Here is an 18,092-nt window from a genome sequence, read left to right as displayed (position 1 = left end):
CAAATTAAAGGTGTTTCACAATTTTAAGACAGGCAAATTAATTTATATGAATATACTAATATATCATTTTAGAATACTTAAATACTATAGTTAACATAGTTAATATCATATACATAAGAAATTTTATTACCATTTTGTTCCTCTGGGTACGACAGTAGGTTTTGATCAATATTGTCAAAGTAGGTACACACCATACTGAGGTAGCTATTTTAAGGGGCAACACTTATTTACATATCCAATTTCCAGCATGTTCACTTAAAAATTAATTTTACCACTACATGGCAATCTCTTATTTTCAGGAACTATTTACCCAACTTTTGCTATGTATCACCATCGTTATAAAATTACCACATTATTATTGTCTTAAATTTTTATTTCAGTGATTAGCTTCATTCCTTTAAAGACTTACCTTAGCTGCATGATATGTACTAGCTTCAAGTAAATCTTCTTTTTTAGCTTCTTTGGCAAGCAGGTTAAATCGACTTAACATTGCAGCCTTACAAAGCCGACTTGCCATTGACACACCACTTTTAAATGGGGAACTGAAGTAGAAAAGAATGAAACATTCACTAATCATTATTCAGTGATTTATGTTGGCACCTGTAGGGATTAAAACCAACACAGAATCTACAAATATCTCAATTATGTGCAGTGTATATAGTGAAATATTTTTACATAAAATTATTCTGAATATTTAACTTTCTGAAGCTAATTTCTTTTATGAAATTATAGTTTAAGTTATCAGAGTACTGCATTAAAAATTAAAGCAGAAGATTGATATTTGGAACATTTCTTTTGTTTGAAGCAAAATTAATCTATGGTGATCCAAATTAAAACAGTGGTTCTACCAAGGATTGACTAGAAGAGGGCATAGAAGTATTTTCTGAAATCAAGAAAATGTCCTGTATTCTGACTGAGGTAATGGTTACACAGGCATATATATATATAAACTCATGAAATTGTACAGTACATTTCACTCTTTGTAAATTTTGACTCACTAAAAAAGTAAAATATACACACTCACCTCACCACTCTCCATATATATGTATGTATGTATGCACATGTAGATACGTATTCTTCTATGTTTCTAATAGAAGTGGGTCCACAGATCATGAGCTGTCTTGCTATTGTAACTCTTTCCCTTCATTGTATCTTCTCATTAGTTGTTCTTGTGATAGATTACAAAAATTGCCAAAATCCTTTATTCCTCCCTGTCTCCATGCTGTTTACAATGTAACTTTTCAGATTCTCCCATCACTATGGTTGATTGCTCCTCCCCGTGAATTTGGGCTGGCCCTGTGACATGTTTTGGTGAATAAAATAGACTATGTGCCAGTTCCAAGCCTGGGCCTCAAGAGGCTCTGTGTTCTCATTCTCTCAGGACCCCTTACTCTGCCATGTGAGCCTCCTAAGACTGGTCTACTAGAAGACGAGAGAACACATGGACCATAGCCCAGCTGTCCCTCTAAGATCAGCCAAGATGCCCTACAGCTGACCTAGAGTGGACCCCAGACACATGGGAGAGCCCTACCAAATCTAGCTCAGTTGACCTAAGGACTTGAACAGCAATAAATGGCTGTTGTTTTAAGCAACTAAGTTTTGAGATAGTTTATATGCAGTAATAGTTAACATACATGCTTATTAATGAAATGTACTAATCTCTATATATTAATTTTCCACCATCATACCTTTTTTTGGTGGTGGTTTTTTAGATGATCCTCTTGGGCTTTTCAGGTATAAAATGATACCATATGCAAAGAGTCGTAATTTTACCTCCTCCTTTCCAATATTTTATATCTCTCATTTCTTTCTTTTGTTCAAATGCATTAAATAACATGTTAAATAACAGCAATAACAGTAAACAATCATGTCTTGTTTCAGATGTTAGTAGAAATGACTCTGAGATTTCATCATTAATCATGATGGCACTTTTGGACTAATAAAGATATATTTTACCCTTAACAAAAATATCTATTCCTTTTTTATTGAGTATCTTTATCTAGAATAGTTGTAGAGCTGTATTACATGTCTTCTTAGAATTTATAAAAATGAATATATGGTATTTTTCCCTAGGTCAATTAATATGACAAATTACATTAATACGAGTTTCTAATTTAGTATTATTTTTATTATGTTATTCTCACATTTCTAGAAAAAATGCCGTTTGGTATTATTGTATAAAATATATTATTTTAAGGTTCTGCTTCCTAATATTTTATTTAGCAATTTTGCTTGGATATAAAAGTGAGCTTGGTCTGTAACTTTTGTGGTAGGGGGGCAGCAATCTTCTATTAGGTTTAAGTATCAATGATACACTCGCTTCATAAAAGCATTTGAATGTTTTCTATCTTTTTAGATAGCATTGGAAGTTTCTGCTATTTAAAGGTTTATAAAATTAATCCGAACCACCTCAGAACGGTGCTTTCTTTGAAAAAGAGGTAGGGCACCGTCTTGGTAACTTTCTCAAGAAAATAATGTTAGATTTTTTTCCCTCTTCTGTACCAATTTTAGAAAAATTTTTTCCTAGAAATATATGCATTTCACCCAGATTTTCAAATATATTTGCATGGTAGAGCAAAGAAGTTTCTTATGACTTCTTTTAATTTTCTCTGCAATTACTCCCTTATCATTAGTATATATGAGATTACCTACTGATTTTTTTTCACAGAATCAGTTTTTTTATGATCATTTCTAACTTCTTCAGTTCTCTAGCTCTTTAATTTACATTTCTAGTTTTATGAACTTCTTCATTCTGTTTATTTTCATTATTTGTTGCTATAAGCATCTAAAGAATTGGCTTTTCCATTCACTTTGCTTTAACTATATATCCTACAAGTTCTGAAATGCAATGCACTAAACATCCTTGTTTTCTAAATATTCTAATATTTTCTAAATATTCTAAATATCCTGTATTCTAAATATTCTGTGGTTTCATTTTATATTTCCTCTTTGAGCCAAAAGTTGGAGAACTTCTTTTTCCCAATGAAAGTGGTTTTTAAATATTCTGATTTTGTTATTTACAGTTTGATTGCATCATAATCAGAGAACACTGTCTACATCACTTTTACTTCTTCGAATTTCAGGTTTTCTTTGTGGCCTAACATATGGTCAATTTTTGTTAATGTTCTGCAGGTTCTTGAAAAGCAGGTATATTTTATATTTTATGGTACAGGGTTTTAAAGAAATTAATCAAATCTACCTTACTGTTATTTAAGACTGTTATATTCTTGCTTATTGTTTTGTTTACTCAACCTACTATGAACTGAAAGAGGTGAATTATTGCCTCAACTAATAGTGTATTTCTATTTATCCTCTTATTTTCTGTAATTTCTGCCTTATGAAGGTTGATACTATGTTATTTGTTGCAGTTACTCAGAACTGTTCTTCTTCGTGGATTATATTGCTAAAGTGTTCTTTGCCTTATGTAATGCTTTGGGGATGAATAATCAGATCATATCTCCTTTCTTTGTGTTTGCAATCACCTGGCAAGCACTTAGCCATAATAAATGAGTTAAGCTCATTTTACATTAATTTCATCTTTGTTATACTATTATTTTATGTTTTCAGTAAACAGTTTTTTTATTATTATTTTTTTGGCCTTGCCATGTGGCATATGGGGTATATTAGTTCCCTGACCAGGGATCAAACCCATGCCCCCCATATTGGAAGCATGGAGTCTTAACCACTGCAGCACCAGGGAAGTCCCTCAGTAAACAGTTTTTTAATGTCTTCCACAGAAGACCTGTTTTGTTTGTATGTGTGTAGTCTGTTATTAACAGAAACACACTTCTTTATGCTGACTCAATGCAAAAGTAGTATAATTCATCCTAGTTGAAATAATCAATAGTATGCTTGACTGAGTTCATACCAAGAAACATTTGTATGTGATCTTAATTTAAGATTAATTTGTCTTTCACAAAGAAAGCAAATTTAGGCACTTAAACTTTTAACATTATTCATTACCACATTATAAATGTATGTTCACACCAAAAGGAGGATTTTAATTTTACCTGATAATCAATGTCAGGGATATTACAAAGAAATGTCTAAAAGGCATAATGTATTATGGCTAAGAACAAAGGCTTTGTAAATAAAATCCCAGATCAGAATCCTAGTTGTGTCACTTAATAGTTGGGTGACTTTAAGCAAGATATTTAAACTAGCTTGAATCTCAGTTTCTTTACCTGTAAAAAAAAGCAACAATATCACCTAACCCACAGGGTTTTTATAAGAAAGCAGTATAACATAGTACAATAGTTCTCACACTCAAGTGTACATAAATAATATTTGGGAAAGTCGTCAAAAATACAGATTCCGGAGCCCTAAATCCAGACGTTCAGATTCAGTAGGAAAAACTGAATTTTTAAAACAAATACATTATATAATTCTAATGCTAATGATCACTAGAGAAACAAAGGATCTGGAGACTGATTTTGAATACTGGCTCCACCACTTACTACGTAACTTTGGTAAATTATATAACTTCTCCAGGCCTGTGTTCTCATCAGGAAAAAAAAGTTTTTTAATTAGTACAATGCCTGCAACATAGTCACACTTGATAACTATTATTATTATTAATCACAATTCAAAAAATTGTATTCAAAAAACAAGACAGTTTTTAAAAATCATATTAAAATGTATTGTCTTGCTTAATATGTGATTTTTGAAGAAATTAGTGACGCTAACCTTTCGGTGATCTTCCCACTTAGGCCATCCACAATCTCCAAAGAAATGTCCCCTTGTGCCCAATTCAGACTCAGGAATTTATATTCCAAGTTTGTTTGAAATGGATATGCAGAAGGTACTAAACTAATATGAGGTCTGTTGACCAAGTAAAACATTGGAAGTTTTGAAGTGAGTGCATCATCAACACGTTGCTTTATAGCAATTTCTAAGCCTCTAGTATCGCTGCAATTCCCATCACCTAGAAAGCAAAGCAAAAACAAAGTAAATACTCAGAAGTTCATTATGAAAAGACTATACCGAAAAAAAGGATATAAATAAAAGTTTAATTGTAAATAGTTCACTTCTTTATCCTGTATCTTGCAATCTTCTCTTTCCTACTTCTACTCTTAGTAGCTACTTCTATACTCTTTACCAGAATCAAGACAAGGTAATAATAGTCAGAATTTCCATTCAAAAAAGAATTTTCCACAGAAAATAATGAATTGACATTCCAATGAATAAAAGCAAAAAGCCAGACCTGACAAGAAACAAATCAGTACTTTTACAGGGTTCTGCCAGAGAGAACTGGCTCATTCTGTATTGATTTCTAAGATTACAACATGAAACCAGCACATAATATAGCAGATATATGTAGCTGAGAAATAGTTGGTTAAAGTATGTTATTTTTCCACATCTGAGAGCCACAGATTGCAACTGTTCCAATACCACATGGTTTAGTTTCACAACACGAAGTAATTTAAAGAATGACCATTTCTGATTATAACTGTGGCCAATGCCAAAAGCTTTGAGTTCTCAGTTAAAATTACTGTTGAAGAAGACAGCTCAAGAAGATGATTAGTATAAAAAAATGGGCTGCATCAAACTTAAAACAGAAGTTAGGGAACAGTCATTCCTATTTAAAAATTAATAATTCCAAAGCAGATCTCTTTCCTCCTTAGAGGGTCTGAAATTCTCACAACAAGAGAATCTTTATATACCACTAGACATATTTCACAGATAAAGTTTTGTTTTCACATCACTGGAACTGTTGAGATGGCTACTGGGCTTACACTCACTATGATTATTTGGGAACTAGAAAATGATGTAAAAAGAAAATGAGTTGCTTCTGACACTCTTTTTCTAAGCACTCCTTTGAATGTTCCAAATCAAGAGATACTGACTAATGCAGGCTAGTTAAGATATACTTAGACATAGGAACAAAGTTAAGAAGAAATAAGGTCTGTGGAATAGTCATTGTACCTATAATGAACAGAAAACATGGATTAAAAAAAAAATGTTACGTATTACACACTGTACTACAGACTAAATGTGTCCCCACAAAATTCATATACTGAAACCTGATCCCCAATGTGATGGTATTTGGAGGTGAGGCCTTTGCAAGGTGATTAAGTTATGAGGGTCAGAGCTCTCATGAATGGAATTGGTGCCCTTATGATAAAAGAGCCCCTAACCCCTCCCACTGTAGGAGGAAATACTGAGAAGACAGTCATCTATGAAGCAGAAAGCAGGTCCTCAGCAGACACTGAATCTCTCAGCCCTTTGATCTTGAACTTCCCAGCCCCCAGAACCGTGAGAAATAAATTGTTTATTGTTTAATCCACCCAGTCTATGGTATTTTTTTGTTTTTTGGTAGCAGCCCAAACAGACTAAGACATACTGTAATAAGATAATGACATTGGTTGTGCCTAAAACAGCAAGATAACATTTGGAAAACGAAAACAAAAAAACCTACCAGTAACCCCACGTTAAGATTCTCTAAACATCAAATTGTTTCACCTAGATGTTTTAATGTGGTGGTATAAAATTTAATAGAAAAAAATCAAGTATATTAATATTTTATTACAAATTTTACTTTCTCCATTTATATATGTATGCTTTAATTATTAACTATATCTGAGGTATGATTTTGATTATATCTTGAGGCTAAATCTTGTTCCCAGGAAAATATATCTCTAAAATTATATCACATAATTTTGATTTGATTCATCTAAAATGATTTGAAATAATAACATAAAACTCAAAGATTAAAGGCAAAGGTTAAATCTTAGCAAAGACTATAGCAAACCTGACCTGAGAACTTTTCTGCATCAAAAGGTCTCAGTTGGGCTTGATATATATACACTAATATGTATAAAATGGATAACTAATAAGAACCTGCTGTATAAAAAAATAAATAAAATTAAATTAAAAAAAAAAAAGAAAAGTTCTCAGGACCTTAGTCTACCGTAAGTTAATATAAGTGAATAGAAACAGCTGCTGAAACAGGTAATGAAGGCATACCTCAATTTATTGCACTTTGCTTTATTGCACTTTGCAGATATTATGATTTTTACAAATTGAAGGTTTCTGGCAACCCTGTGTTGTCAGATGATGTTTAGCCTTTTTCAGCAATAAAGTACTTTTAAATTAAGGTATGTACGCTTGCTTTTTTTTAGACATAACGCTATTGCACACTTAACAGACTATAGTATAGTGTAAACATAACTTTTATGTGCACTGGGAAACCAAAAACTTCATGTGACTCACTTTATTGTGATATTCACTTTATTGTGGTGGCCTGGAACTGAACCCACAATATCTTTGAGGTGTGCCCATACAAACTGAAGCTGCATTAATAAAAATACAGTCTCTAAGTCAAAGAATTCAGCATTATTATAGAACTATGCACTACTCATATCATATCTGAAACATCATATTTAGTCTGAGGCATTACATTTTAATACCGCCACCCACAAATTACAGAACGTCTAGAGAAAACAAATCATGCTCCTGTGAAACACAAATGATGTCTAGATAGGAGAAGACATGAAGGCAGAAGCATCTTATCTTTGTATTCTTAATTCTCATTCTATATTTTATGTGAATGGTGCCCCTGAGAGTTATGTAACAGTGCACAGCACCTAGCGTATAGTAGGTGGCTCAATAAACACCTGATGAAAAAGGAACATAAAAGATTAGATTATCAGAGAGCAGTAATCATCAATTCTGGATACACATTAGAATCAGTAAGGATGGGGATATTAACACCAATGCCATTCCCATATTATTTTAAAAGCCATCCAGGTGAACCTGAAATGCAACAAGAGTAAAGAATAATAGTTAAAATTTATTTTTCAAGCGTTCCAGGTGGCAGAATTAGTATTAAGAAGAAAAATAAAAGCACTTTAAAAAATAAAACATGCTGACTCAAAGCATTTATCCATGAAACATTTACTGACTTCCTGGTACAAACCAGACCAAGATGAGGGTCGCAAAGCACCTGCCTTTCAAGAGTGTCAAGTTTAACAGACACAATAGTGAGATTCTAGTCACTGGCTAGGCTCAGACAAAGCTGTCAAAGTTCAATTTAATACAAAAGGCAGAAGCATGAGAAGTTATGAAAACTGAGTATGAGTCCAGGCTCTGCCAGTAGGCAAACTGAATGATTTTGGGCATGTATTTTATTAACATTCTAAACCTCCTATTACTGACCTGAAAAAAAAAAAAGAAAGAAAGAAAGAAATGAACAACAGAATCTCTAAGGTTATCACAAGCTTCTTCAAAGTTCATGAACTATGTTGAAAATAGATTCCTTCACTAAGAGGGAATCAGAATTTAGTATTCCCTATAATGGAACTGTGCAATTCAAATCAGCGTATGAAAAGGACTCCTGAATGGAAACACCTCTGGATAAACATTCTTGAGGTATTTATTCAGATAACTTTATCTTAACAGGATAACAAATTTGCAAATATACCTCAAAAAGCTTGAAAACTAATATAAATCCAGCTCTTTTAATAACTAAGCAAAATGATTTTTTTTCCAGATTACTCTGGATTATTTTCTATACAAATAATAGTGCCTTTTTGCACTGCAAACTTAACACTTTTTTCTTAAAAAAGAAAGACTATCACCATAAAATGACAAAATGAATTATCTGAGAACATCTACAGTATAAAATTAGTTTCCGAAAACTTTCTGAAAAGTTAAATGAAGTCTTATAATAATCTCTCCATTTTTAATTGATCTATTAAAATAACTTAGGTTTTTAAGAATCAAAATAAAGAATTGCAAAAGATTTCATAAGACTTAAGAGAAAAGGGGACAGGTCATTATCATCAAATAATTAGATTTAATCTGTATTGTCATTTAGTTCAGAATTAAAGGGAAACAAATTTCAATTCTAAACAGTAATTTTTAAAAACAATTGGAGCAATCAATAATGGAATAGATTGTCTTTAAATCTTATACTCCACATTATTGGATCCTTTTAAGGTAGGGTTAGATGATCCTCTATCAGAAATGGCATAAAAAGAGTTTGTGAAGACATACAGATGGCCACGAGGCACATGAAAAGATGCTCAACATCGCTAATTATTAGAGAAATGCAAATCAAAACTACAATGAGGTATCACCTCACACCAGTCAAAATGGCCATCATCAAAAAAATGGGAACTGTGATTAAAAATTTTCCAAACAAACAAAAGTCCAGGACCAGATGGCTTCACGGGTGAATTCTATCAAACATTTAGAGAAGAGCTAACACCCATCCTTCTCAAACTCTTCCAAAATATTGCAGAGGAAGGAACACTCCCAATCTCATTCTATGAGGCCACCATCACCCTGATACCAAAACCAGACAAAGACACTACAAAAAAAGAGAATTACAGACCAATATCACTGATGAATATAGATGCAAAAATCCTCAACAAAATACTAGCAAACAGAATCCAACAACACATTAAAAGGATCATACACCACGATCAAGTGGGATTTATCCCAGGGATGCAAGGATTCTTCAATATACGCAAATCAATCAATGTGATACACCATATTAACAAATTGAAGAATAAAAACCATATGCTCATCTCAATAGATGCAGAAAAAGCTTTTGACAAAATTCAACACCCATTTATGATAAAAACTCTCCAGAAAGTGGGCATAGAGGGAACCTACCTCAACATAATAAAGGCCATATATGACAAACCCACAGCAAACATCATTCTCAATGGTGAAAAACTGAAAGCATTTCCTCTAAGATCAGGAACAAGACAAGGATGTCCACTTTCACCACTATTATTCAACATAGTTCTGGAAGTCCTAGCCATGGCAATCAGAGAAGAAAAAGAAATAAAAGGAATACAAATTGGAAAAGAAGAAGTAAAACTGTCACTGTTTGCAGATGACATGATATTATACATAGAGAATCCTAAAACTGCCACCAGAAAACTGCTAGCGTTAATTAATGAATTTGGTAAAGTTGCAGGATACAAAATTGATGCACAGAAATCTCTTGCATTCCTATACACTACTGATGAAAAAGCTGAAAGAGAAATTATGGAAACACTCCCATTTACCATTGCAACAAAAAGAATAAAATACCTAGGAATAAACCTACCTAGGGAGACAAAAGACCTGTATGCAGAAAACTATAAGACACTGATGAAAGAAATTAAAGATGATACCAACAGATGGAGAGATATACCATGTTCTTGGATTGGAAGAATCAACACTGTGAAAATGACTCTACTACCCAAAGCAATCTACAGATTCAATGCAATCCCTATCGAATTACCAATGGCATTCTTTACGGAACTAGAACAAATCATCTTAAAATTTGTATGGAGACACAAAAGACCCTGAATAGCCAAAGCAGTCTTGAGGGAAAAAAATGAAGCTGGAGGAATCAGACTCCCTGACTTCAGACTATACTACAAAGCTACAGTAATCAAGACAATATGGTACTGGCACAAAAATAGAAACATAGATCAATGGAACAAGATAGAAAGCCCAGAGATAAACCCACGCACCTATGGTCAACTAATCTATGACAAAGGAGGCAAAGATATACAATGGAGAAAAGACAGTCTCTTCAATAAGTGGTGCTGGGAAAACTGGACAGCTACATGTAAAAGAATGAAATTAGAATACTCCCTAACACCATACACAAAAATAAACTCAAAATGGATTAGAGACCTAAATGTAAGACTGGACACTATAAAACTCTTAGAGGAAAATATAGGATGAACACTCTTTGACATAAATCACAGCAAGATCTTTTTTGATCCACCTCCTAGAGTAATGGAAATAAAAACAAAAATAAACAAATGGGACCTAATGAAACTTCAAAGTGTTTGCACAGCAAAGGAAACCATAAACAAGACGAAAAGACAACCCTCAGAATGGGAGAAAATATTTGCAAACCAATCAACAGACAAAGGATTAATCTCCAAAATATATAAACAGCTCATTCAGCTCAATATTAAAGAAACAAACACCCCAATCCAAAAATGGGCAGAAGACCTAAATAGACATTTCTCCAAAGAAGACATACAGAAGGCCAAAAGGTACATGAAAAGATGCTCAACATCACTAATTATTAGAGAAATGAAAATCAAAACTACAATGAGGTATCACCTCACACCAGTTAGAATGGGCATCATCAGAAAATCTACAAACAACAAATGCTGGAGAGGGTGTGGAGAAAAGGGAAACCTCTTGCACTGTTGGTGGGAATGTAAATTGATACAGCCACTATGGAGAACAATATGGAGGTTCCTTAAAAAACTAAAAATAGAATTACCATATGACCCAGCAATCCCACTACTGGGCATATACCCAGAGAAAACCGTAATTCAAAAAGACACATGCACCCCCAATGTTCACTGCAGCACTATTTACAATAGCCAGGTCATGGAAGCAACCTAAATGCCCATCAACAGACAAATGGATAAAGAATTTGTGGTATATATATACAATGGAATATTACTCAGCCATAAAAAGGAACGAAATTGAGTCATTTGTTGAGACGTGGATGCATCTAGAGACTGTCATACAGAGTGAAGTAAGTCAGAAAGAGAAAAACCAATATCGTATATTAACACATGTATGTGGAACCTAGAAAAATGGTACAGATGAACCAGGTTGCAGGGCAGAAGTTGAGACACAGATGTAGAGAACAAACATATGGACACCAAGGGGGGAAAACTGCGATGGGTTGGGGATGGTGGTGTGCTGAATTGGGCGATTGGGATTGACATGTATACAGTGATGTGTATAAAATTGATGACTGATTAAAAAAAAAAGAAAAAAAAAGAGTTTGCATAATAAGTGAGAAGCTGTACTACACGACTAGTTCAATAAACTCTTTAAGATTCTTTTAGCTGTACATATCACACTTTTAAGTATACAGACACTTTGAGTATTTCTCAAAGTGAGCCATTCACATCATCTGTATCAGAATCATCTGGTGGTGCTCTTTTAAAACATATATTCCTGGGGCTATCCCCCAGACATACAGTAGAGATCTTAAGAGGCTGAGAAATCTGCATTTTTAACAAACATTAAAATCTGTTTAGGTTATGCCAGAGAGAACACCAATTAATTAACTTTAGATATGTCCCATAAAGATGCAAAGAAAGAGATCAGAAGCAATTTTACCAAGTTTTATAGTATTTTTATTGCTACCTAGTATTCCTACTGCTACGTGCAAGATGACAGGCAAAATGATGAGATCTAATTTTTAAGCCCCTGTCCAAACCACTAAATACTAAATAATTCTAAAAGAATCTATTTAAGATTCTACCCTTTTAAGAAACTAAATATAGTACGGAGTTATGTCATACAAAAGACAAACTGTAAAATATCTTTCTTCACGAAAGTCAAAGAAAGCCTTGCATGCCAAACTTGTGACTCTAGAGAATGCAGACATTTATTAGACATTTATCAAGAACAAAAATAGCCTTTCCTAAAGAAGATTGAGAAAAGTTTGAAATGTCTGACAGAGTATCTGAACTGACTAAAAGAAAACATCATAAAGCATAATTTTGGTACCCAAATTAAATCTAAGAAATAAATCATCTACAAGAATAAATATTTGGAAAAAGAGTTAGAAATAACCACTTTTTAGGGTGTGAGCAAACAGGCACTCTCAAATATTGCTAGTGAGAATATGATTTGGAGGGTAACTTGGTAATAGTTTTCAAAATTGCAAATGCATACCTCTTTGACCTGCAACTCTACTTCTAGGAATTCATTTTATAGATATATTTTACATGTGTCAATAACAAATGTAATAAGGTCATGATTCACGATAGTATTTGGTAGCTGCAAAAGATTAAAAACAATCTAACGTTCCATCAGCCCACAACTGGTTAAATAAATTATAATACGTTTGTACAAAGAAATACCATAGAGTTATGAATTATAATAATGAAAAATTCTTCATATACTCATATGGAAAAATTTCCAAGACACTTTGCTAAATGAAAAGAGCAAGGTGCAGAGAAGTATGAATTGTATGATCCCACTGGTGTAAAATACAAAAAAAGTATGCATTTACTTTTATAAGCATAAATTATCTTTGGAAAGAAAAACAAACTAGTAACAATGGATGCCACAGAGGTAAAATGGGTTCCCAGGGCACTAGGATAGAAGGAAGACTTCACGGAATACCCTTTTGAATCTTTTGAATTGTGAACCAAGTAATAGGTTTCCTAAAAAAGAAAATAAGCTTAATATTAGAAAAATAAATAACTATTATTTCCTTTTTATCATTTATTAAAGCCAAACCAAACAAAAATGGCAAGAAAATACAATATTTTGTATATACATGGAACTCAAAAAATACTGTCTATAGGAGAAATTCCTAAAGAAATGGGTATAAAATATACAGAACAACAGCAACAAAAAACCACAAGAATAAAAGAAACAGCACTTTCTAAAAGTAAAACTACTACTCATGTGAGGATCCAAAGCTTGCATATGGGCCATCATTACCAAAAATTAACAGTAAACAAAGAACAGCCAAGTAATGGTAGTATTTAAATTGTTTCCCAAGGGTAACTGAAGCTTTGAAACTCGTAGGGCTTTATGAAAACTATAGATTTGAGTGCCCAAAATGTCTGTCAATGGGATAATATCTGGAAAACCATTCAAATATAAATACAGCATTCTATAATAGCCCCTACCAAAGAAAGAAATAAATTACTAGTTCACATTATTTGTGTTCTAGTTACTTCCCACTCACTTCACAAATCAAAAGGATCCAAATCATAACCAAATGTATAAAAAAAGCATAAAAGTAAGAAAGAACCAAAATGGGCCTTTAATATTTTTTAGTTCAGGAATAACTAAATATAAGCTTTTAAATTTGATAGGTTCAAAGAAGCATCTTCTTCCAAAAGAAAGGGGAAAATCGAATACTGTACAAAAGTATACATTTAAGACAGAATACATGTAATTGCCTAATGTAAAATATTAATTCTTATTAGCCTCCTGATAAGATGGCAAAAGTCATATTATACTAAATGTGATGACCAGTTACCATGAAATGAAAACCTCAACAAAATAGTGGATCTGAATTTTACCTTAAGTAAAGCTTCATGCATGCAAATTCTGATTTTACACTGGTAAATAAAATATAGTGAAATGACTTAGTGAAAGAGGCCAAGAGGTACTGTAATCCGACTCACCAACAAGTATATTGTTGATATAAACTGGCTGTATAAACTGACTCAGCAATGCTCCCTGTACACCAAGCACTCCCCATCTCGTCAGTTTGTCACTTGAGGCCATGCTGCTTACTCTATTAACAACATCTGCAGGGCAGTAGACAGTCAGATGAATTTTGCCTTCAACAGCCACATGGAGACTCAGCTCTTCATTGGCTTCAAATGCAGACACAGAATGTGGATTAAGACGCCTAGAGAAAGAAAAGAAAGATTCTTCCTTTAAAAACCAAAGCCCTGAGCTCATCTCCCTGTGCTATGCGGCCACCTAGAGGGGTGGGATAGGGAGGGTGGGAGGGAGACGCAAGAGGGAGGAGATATGGGGATATATGTATATGTATAACTGATTCACTTTGTTACGAAGCAGAAACTAACACACCATTGTAAAGCAATTATACTCCAATAAAGATGTTAAAAAAAAAAAAACAAAAAACCCCAAAGCCGACAAAGTAAAATCTGCATGTACCTAAGAACTGTCCTCAAACGTATTTAACTTGCCAGTGTACATTTAATTCCAGTAACAGAAATAGATGCAAACCCAAAGCAAGGTAGGATGGAGTGACTTCGTTCCACAAAATTAAAACCAAACAGAAATTAACCATATTTAGAGCTTCCAGCAAGGATAAATTTCATATTATTGCCATTCTTTGTGTCCCTTAAAATCAAATGAAAACCTAATTTTTGTCCCTGCCATAGTTTGTGAGTTATTTCCTTTCTCCATATGAAAATTTTTAAACACTACAAAATTAGAGAATGAAAAAAAGAAAACTGACAATTTATATTCAAGATTCACCTCCAATAAAATATGTTAAAACAATAAAATCTAAAATTATTTTTCTTGAGGTTTCTCTCAAGAGAAACACTCACTCTTGTTTTCAAAGGTGTTACGGGGAGGCTTTTAAACAAACTATAAACCGCAGTTATCTCTAGATGGTTGGACTTGAAGTGAATTTTACTTTCTTTTTGTGTTTGCCTGTGTTGTTCAAACTTCATGCTAACTGATGCTACCCATTCATCAAGATAATGAAGTTTTGGCCACAGACTTACCAGAAGAATAGACTGCATTCCTTAACTCTTGTGTTAGTATGTGAAGAGTATATAAATCCATACTTGCTAAAGTTTATGAAGTATTACAACTAGAAAGGAATAGAAGATTTTCAACAGCATCAAAAGGAGAGCGGTGAAGTACATGGAATATTTAAGTAGTAGTAATGGATCAGACTGAGTGGAGGGGAAGGAGAAAGAATTTGTGGTCTCTTGCAGCCTACAAATAACCTCAAGGCTGGAGGAAGAATACGGATAGATATGAATTTACTTGCTCTTTTGCTGTATGGATTCAGAATGCATGATATGGCCATCCTAGATGCTTTTAAAAACAGCTTCCATAATACTTACAATTGTGACTTAATCTGGGCTGATCCTTTAGGCAACTGGTTCATATAGAGATAAATGTTGATATTCTGCTTGAGAGTGAGTAGATTAGAAGCTGGTTCTGTACAAAATATTGATTTTTCCATCATAGCAGGATTTTTGCTGTAGAAGAGTAGAAGTTGTCTATAAAAGTACCTAAAATTAATGATAGAACTTTATCAAGTAAGAAAATTTAAAAATGAAGTATCTTAAACAAACATTATATTCATGTTATGAACAATGTCCCTATATGTCAAAAGTTTTGATATTGATAGGAACTTGTAAAATAATCTTAGCCTTACTTAATGAAGAATTAAATCCCTTGAGAAGTCTTCAGTTAGAGCCCAGTCTGCCCGGTGACCTGCCTTAAAGCATCATTCCTCGACTACCACTCCACTCTCATTTCACATTAAAGTACTCAACTATCATTTTCTGCAAAAGACCCATTTCTCTACTGATTCCTCCCTTCTTTCTTAGACAGCTCTGCTCCCAGCCTCCTAGGTGAAGTATCAATTTTCTGCTTTACTTCTATTTTCCCTTCCATGACAAAACAGGCAGACAAACAACAACTGTGGTTCCCGCTGCTTAGTGGTTCTGAAGACAAAAACACAAGAGCGTAGGAATAACATAACAAAGCCTGTAAGTTAAATTAAGAAGTGAAATAGATTTCCTGAAAGACAATTACTAATCAAATCAGAGGACAAATACTATTTTGCTTATTTAAAGAACCATGATTTTAATCCTATCATCAGAAATATATAATAAAATATTAAGCACCAGTATAAATGACAGTGCCAACCAAGCATGACAAGAAATAAACACAAAAGAGGTAGTTTTAAAGGGGTCAAATAATTCACTAAGCACCAAGGGGGATGGGAGGACAATGAGTTGCATTACCTTCACGGACTTCCCAAAAGCTTTCCTTTTAAGATTACAGGATTCTTTTCTTATTATTAGAGATATATACTTAAGTTTTTCAGATAAAATAATATGTCTAAATTTGTTTTAAAATACTCCAGCAAAAAAACACCACCAGCAAAAAGTGAGGGTGCATAAATTAAATAAGAACAACAGAATCCTAATAACTGGATATGCTAATAATTGGATATGATCATTGGGTATTGGTATCAGAATGCTGACAACTTAATGATGGAATTAATTATGATTCTCACTTTTGTTTGAAAAATTTGATTAAAAATGTTTTATAAAAAGTAAAACTTAATGACTTAAGAGAACAAAAGCTGGTAAATACTGCAGGAGGTAATGCTCATTTCCCACTTTTCATGTTTTTACAGAAAAGGAATTCCAAAGAGTAACATTCTTGGTTTATTTCTCTACTATCTGCTACTTATGCCTCTTATAAGGAGCAGAGTGACTGATAAGTTTGGAAAAAGAAACTAGGCATCCTCACTTCAGCCCCTTTCTCTCTTTCTCTCTGATATCTGCCAGCCTAAAAAATACTTTATCGACACTCTGCTATATGGTAAACTTTGTCCAGACCTCATGAGTGGAAACTCATTGATTTCTGCCTTTGGATAAGTATGGCTAATTCAGGGGTGAAATATTACCAAGCATACTTGGTCCAGATCTAAAGCTATACTCTCTAATTACTTTTACCAGTAATAAAAACAGTATTTTTATCTTAAAAAAAGGTTGTATGACTCTTAAAACTGAGTTCATAAGGTCTTGATAACAGAAGCCACTAAAATTCATAGGCTAGACACTGAAATTACTATAAGGTTTCCAAAAGTGACATGAAAATATCAGATGGCTTGGATAAGTAAGAGACTGCCATACCCTTGGCTCAATGATGAGTAAAATTCCATTTGTAAATAAAGACATATATATGTGATTGCTTTTGGCTAAGTGCATTAATATTTGATGGCGTTAAATATATTTGTTAAATATTAACAGATATATTTATATATATTTAATATATTTAATTAAATATATTTGTTACCTTACCTAAGGAGAGATCTCCTTGCCGTAACAACAGCGTGAGTATCGTGCAACACTCTTCCATTTGGCTTAATGCACTGACTATAATTGTATTCACCTGTGCCTATAGCTACAACTTCGTGCTGTCCAGCTGAAAGAAAAGGTTAACAGTAGCAGGTTATTTTTACCTTCCTCTTCCCTATGTTCAACCTCCACCTCTTTCTTACCATTTTTTTTCCCATTTATATTCAACAAACTTTTATTTGAGCATCTAGTAAATGCCTGGTACAAAAAGAGAGTAGGTTAAATGAATTAATTATACCAGTAGTTCAATGAAGAAGTCTACCTTACTATTTTAAAGTTAGTAAAATATATTGACCAAAAAGTTGGAAAAGTAATTCTACAATTTCAAATAAGAGTTTGAGAGTCTTCTAAGAAGCAAAATTTAAAAAATACTTCAATAATATCTCAACTTAAAAGGCAGATTTTTATATTATACTTTGTCTACATTTCTCCTACAATCAATAGAATCATTTTTTGCTGTACCCCATTTGAGATTTCTTTGAAACT

The 18,092-nt window shown here is 33.2% G+C and overlaps 1 protein-coding gene across 1 annotated transcript in view; it reads right to left on the bottom strand.

Moving 5' to 3' along the window:
- The window catches only part of ADAD1 (adenosine deaminase domain containing 1), a 48,619-nt gene that overhangs the window by 10,626 nt on the left and 19,901 nt on the right, over nt 1–18,092 (bottom strand). Inside the window, exons 6-10 of the mRNA XM_082389912.1 lie at nt 17,550–17,673; nt 15,570–15,740; nt 14,139–14,368; nt 4,687–4,924; nt 410–542 (exon numbers count right to left, since the gene is read on the bottom strand). Of these exons, the coding sequence (XP_082246038.1) occupies nt 410–542; nt 4,687–4,924; nt 14,139–14,368; nt 15,570–15,740; nt 17,550–17,673 (896 nt within the window). The remainder of the gene's footprint in view (nt 1–409; nt 543–4,686; nt 4,925–14,138; nt 14,369–15,569; nt 15,741–17,549; nt 17,674–18,092) is intronic.

This window comes from Balaenoptera borealis (genome assembly GCF_965194805.1).
Source record: "Balaenoptera borealis genome assembly, chromosome: 4".
Classification (NCBI taxonomy): domain Eukaryota; kingdom Metazoa; phylum Chordata; class Mammalia; order Artiodactyla; family Balaenopteridae; genus Balaenoptera; species Balaenoptera borealis.
Note: the sequence above shows the minus strand (reverse complement) of the source record. Positions and strands in the feature narration are given on the sequence as shown.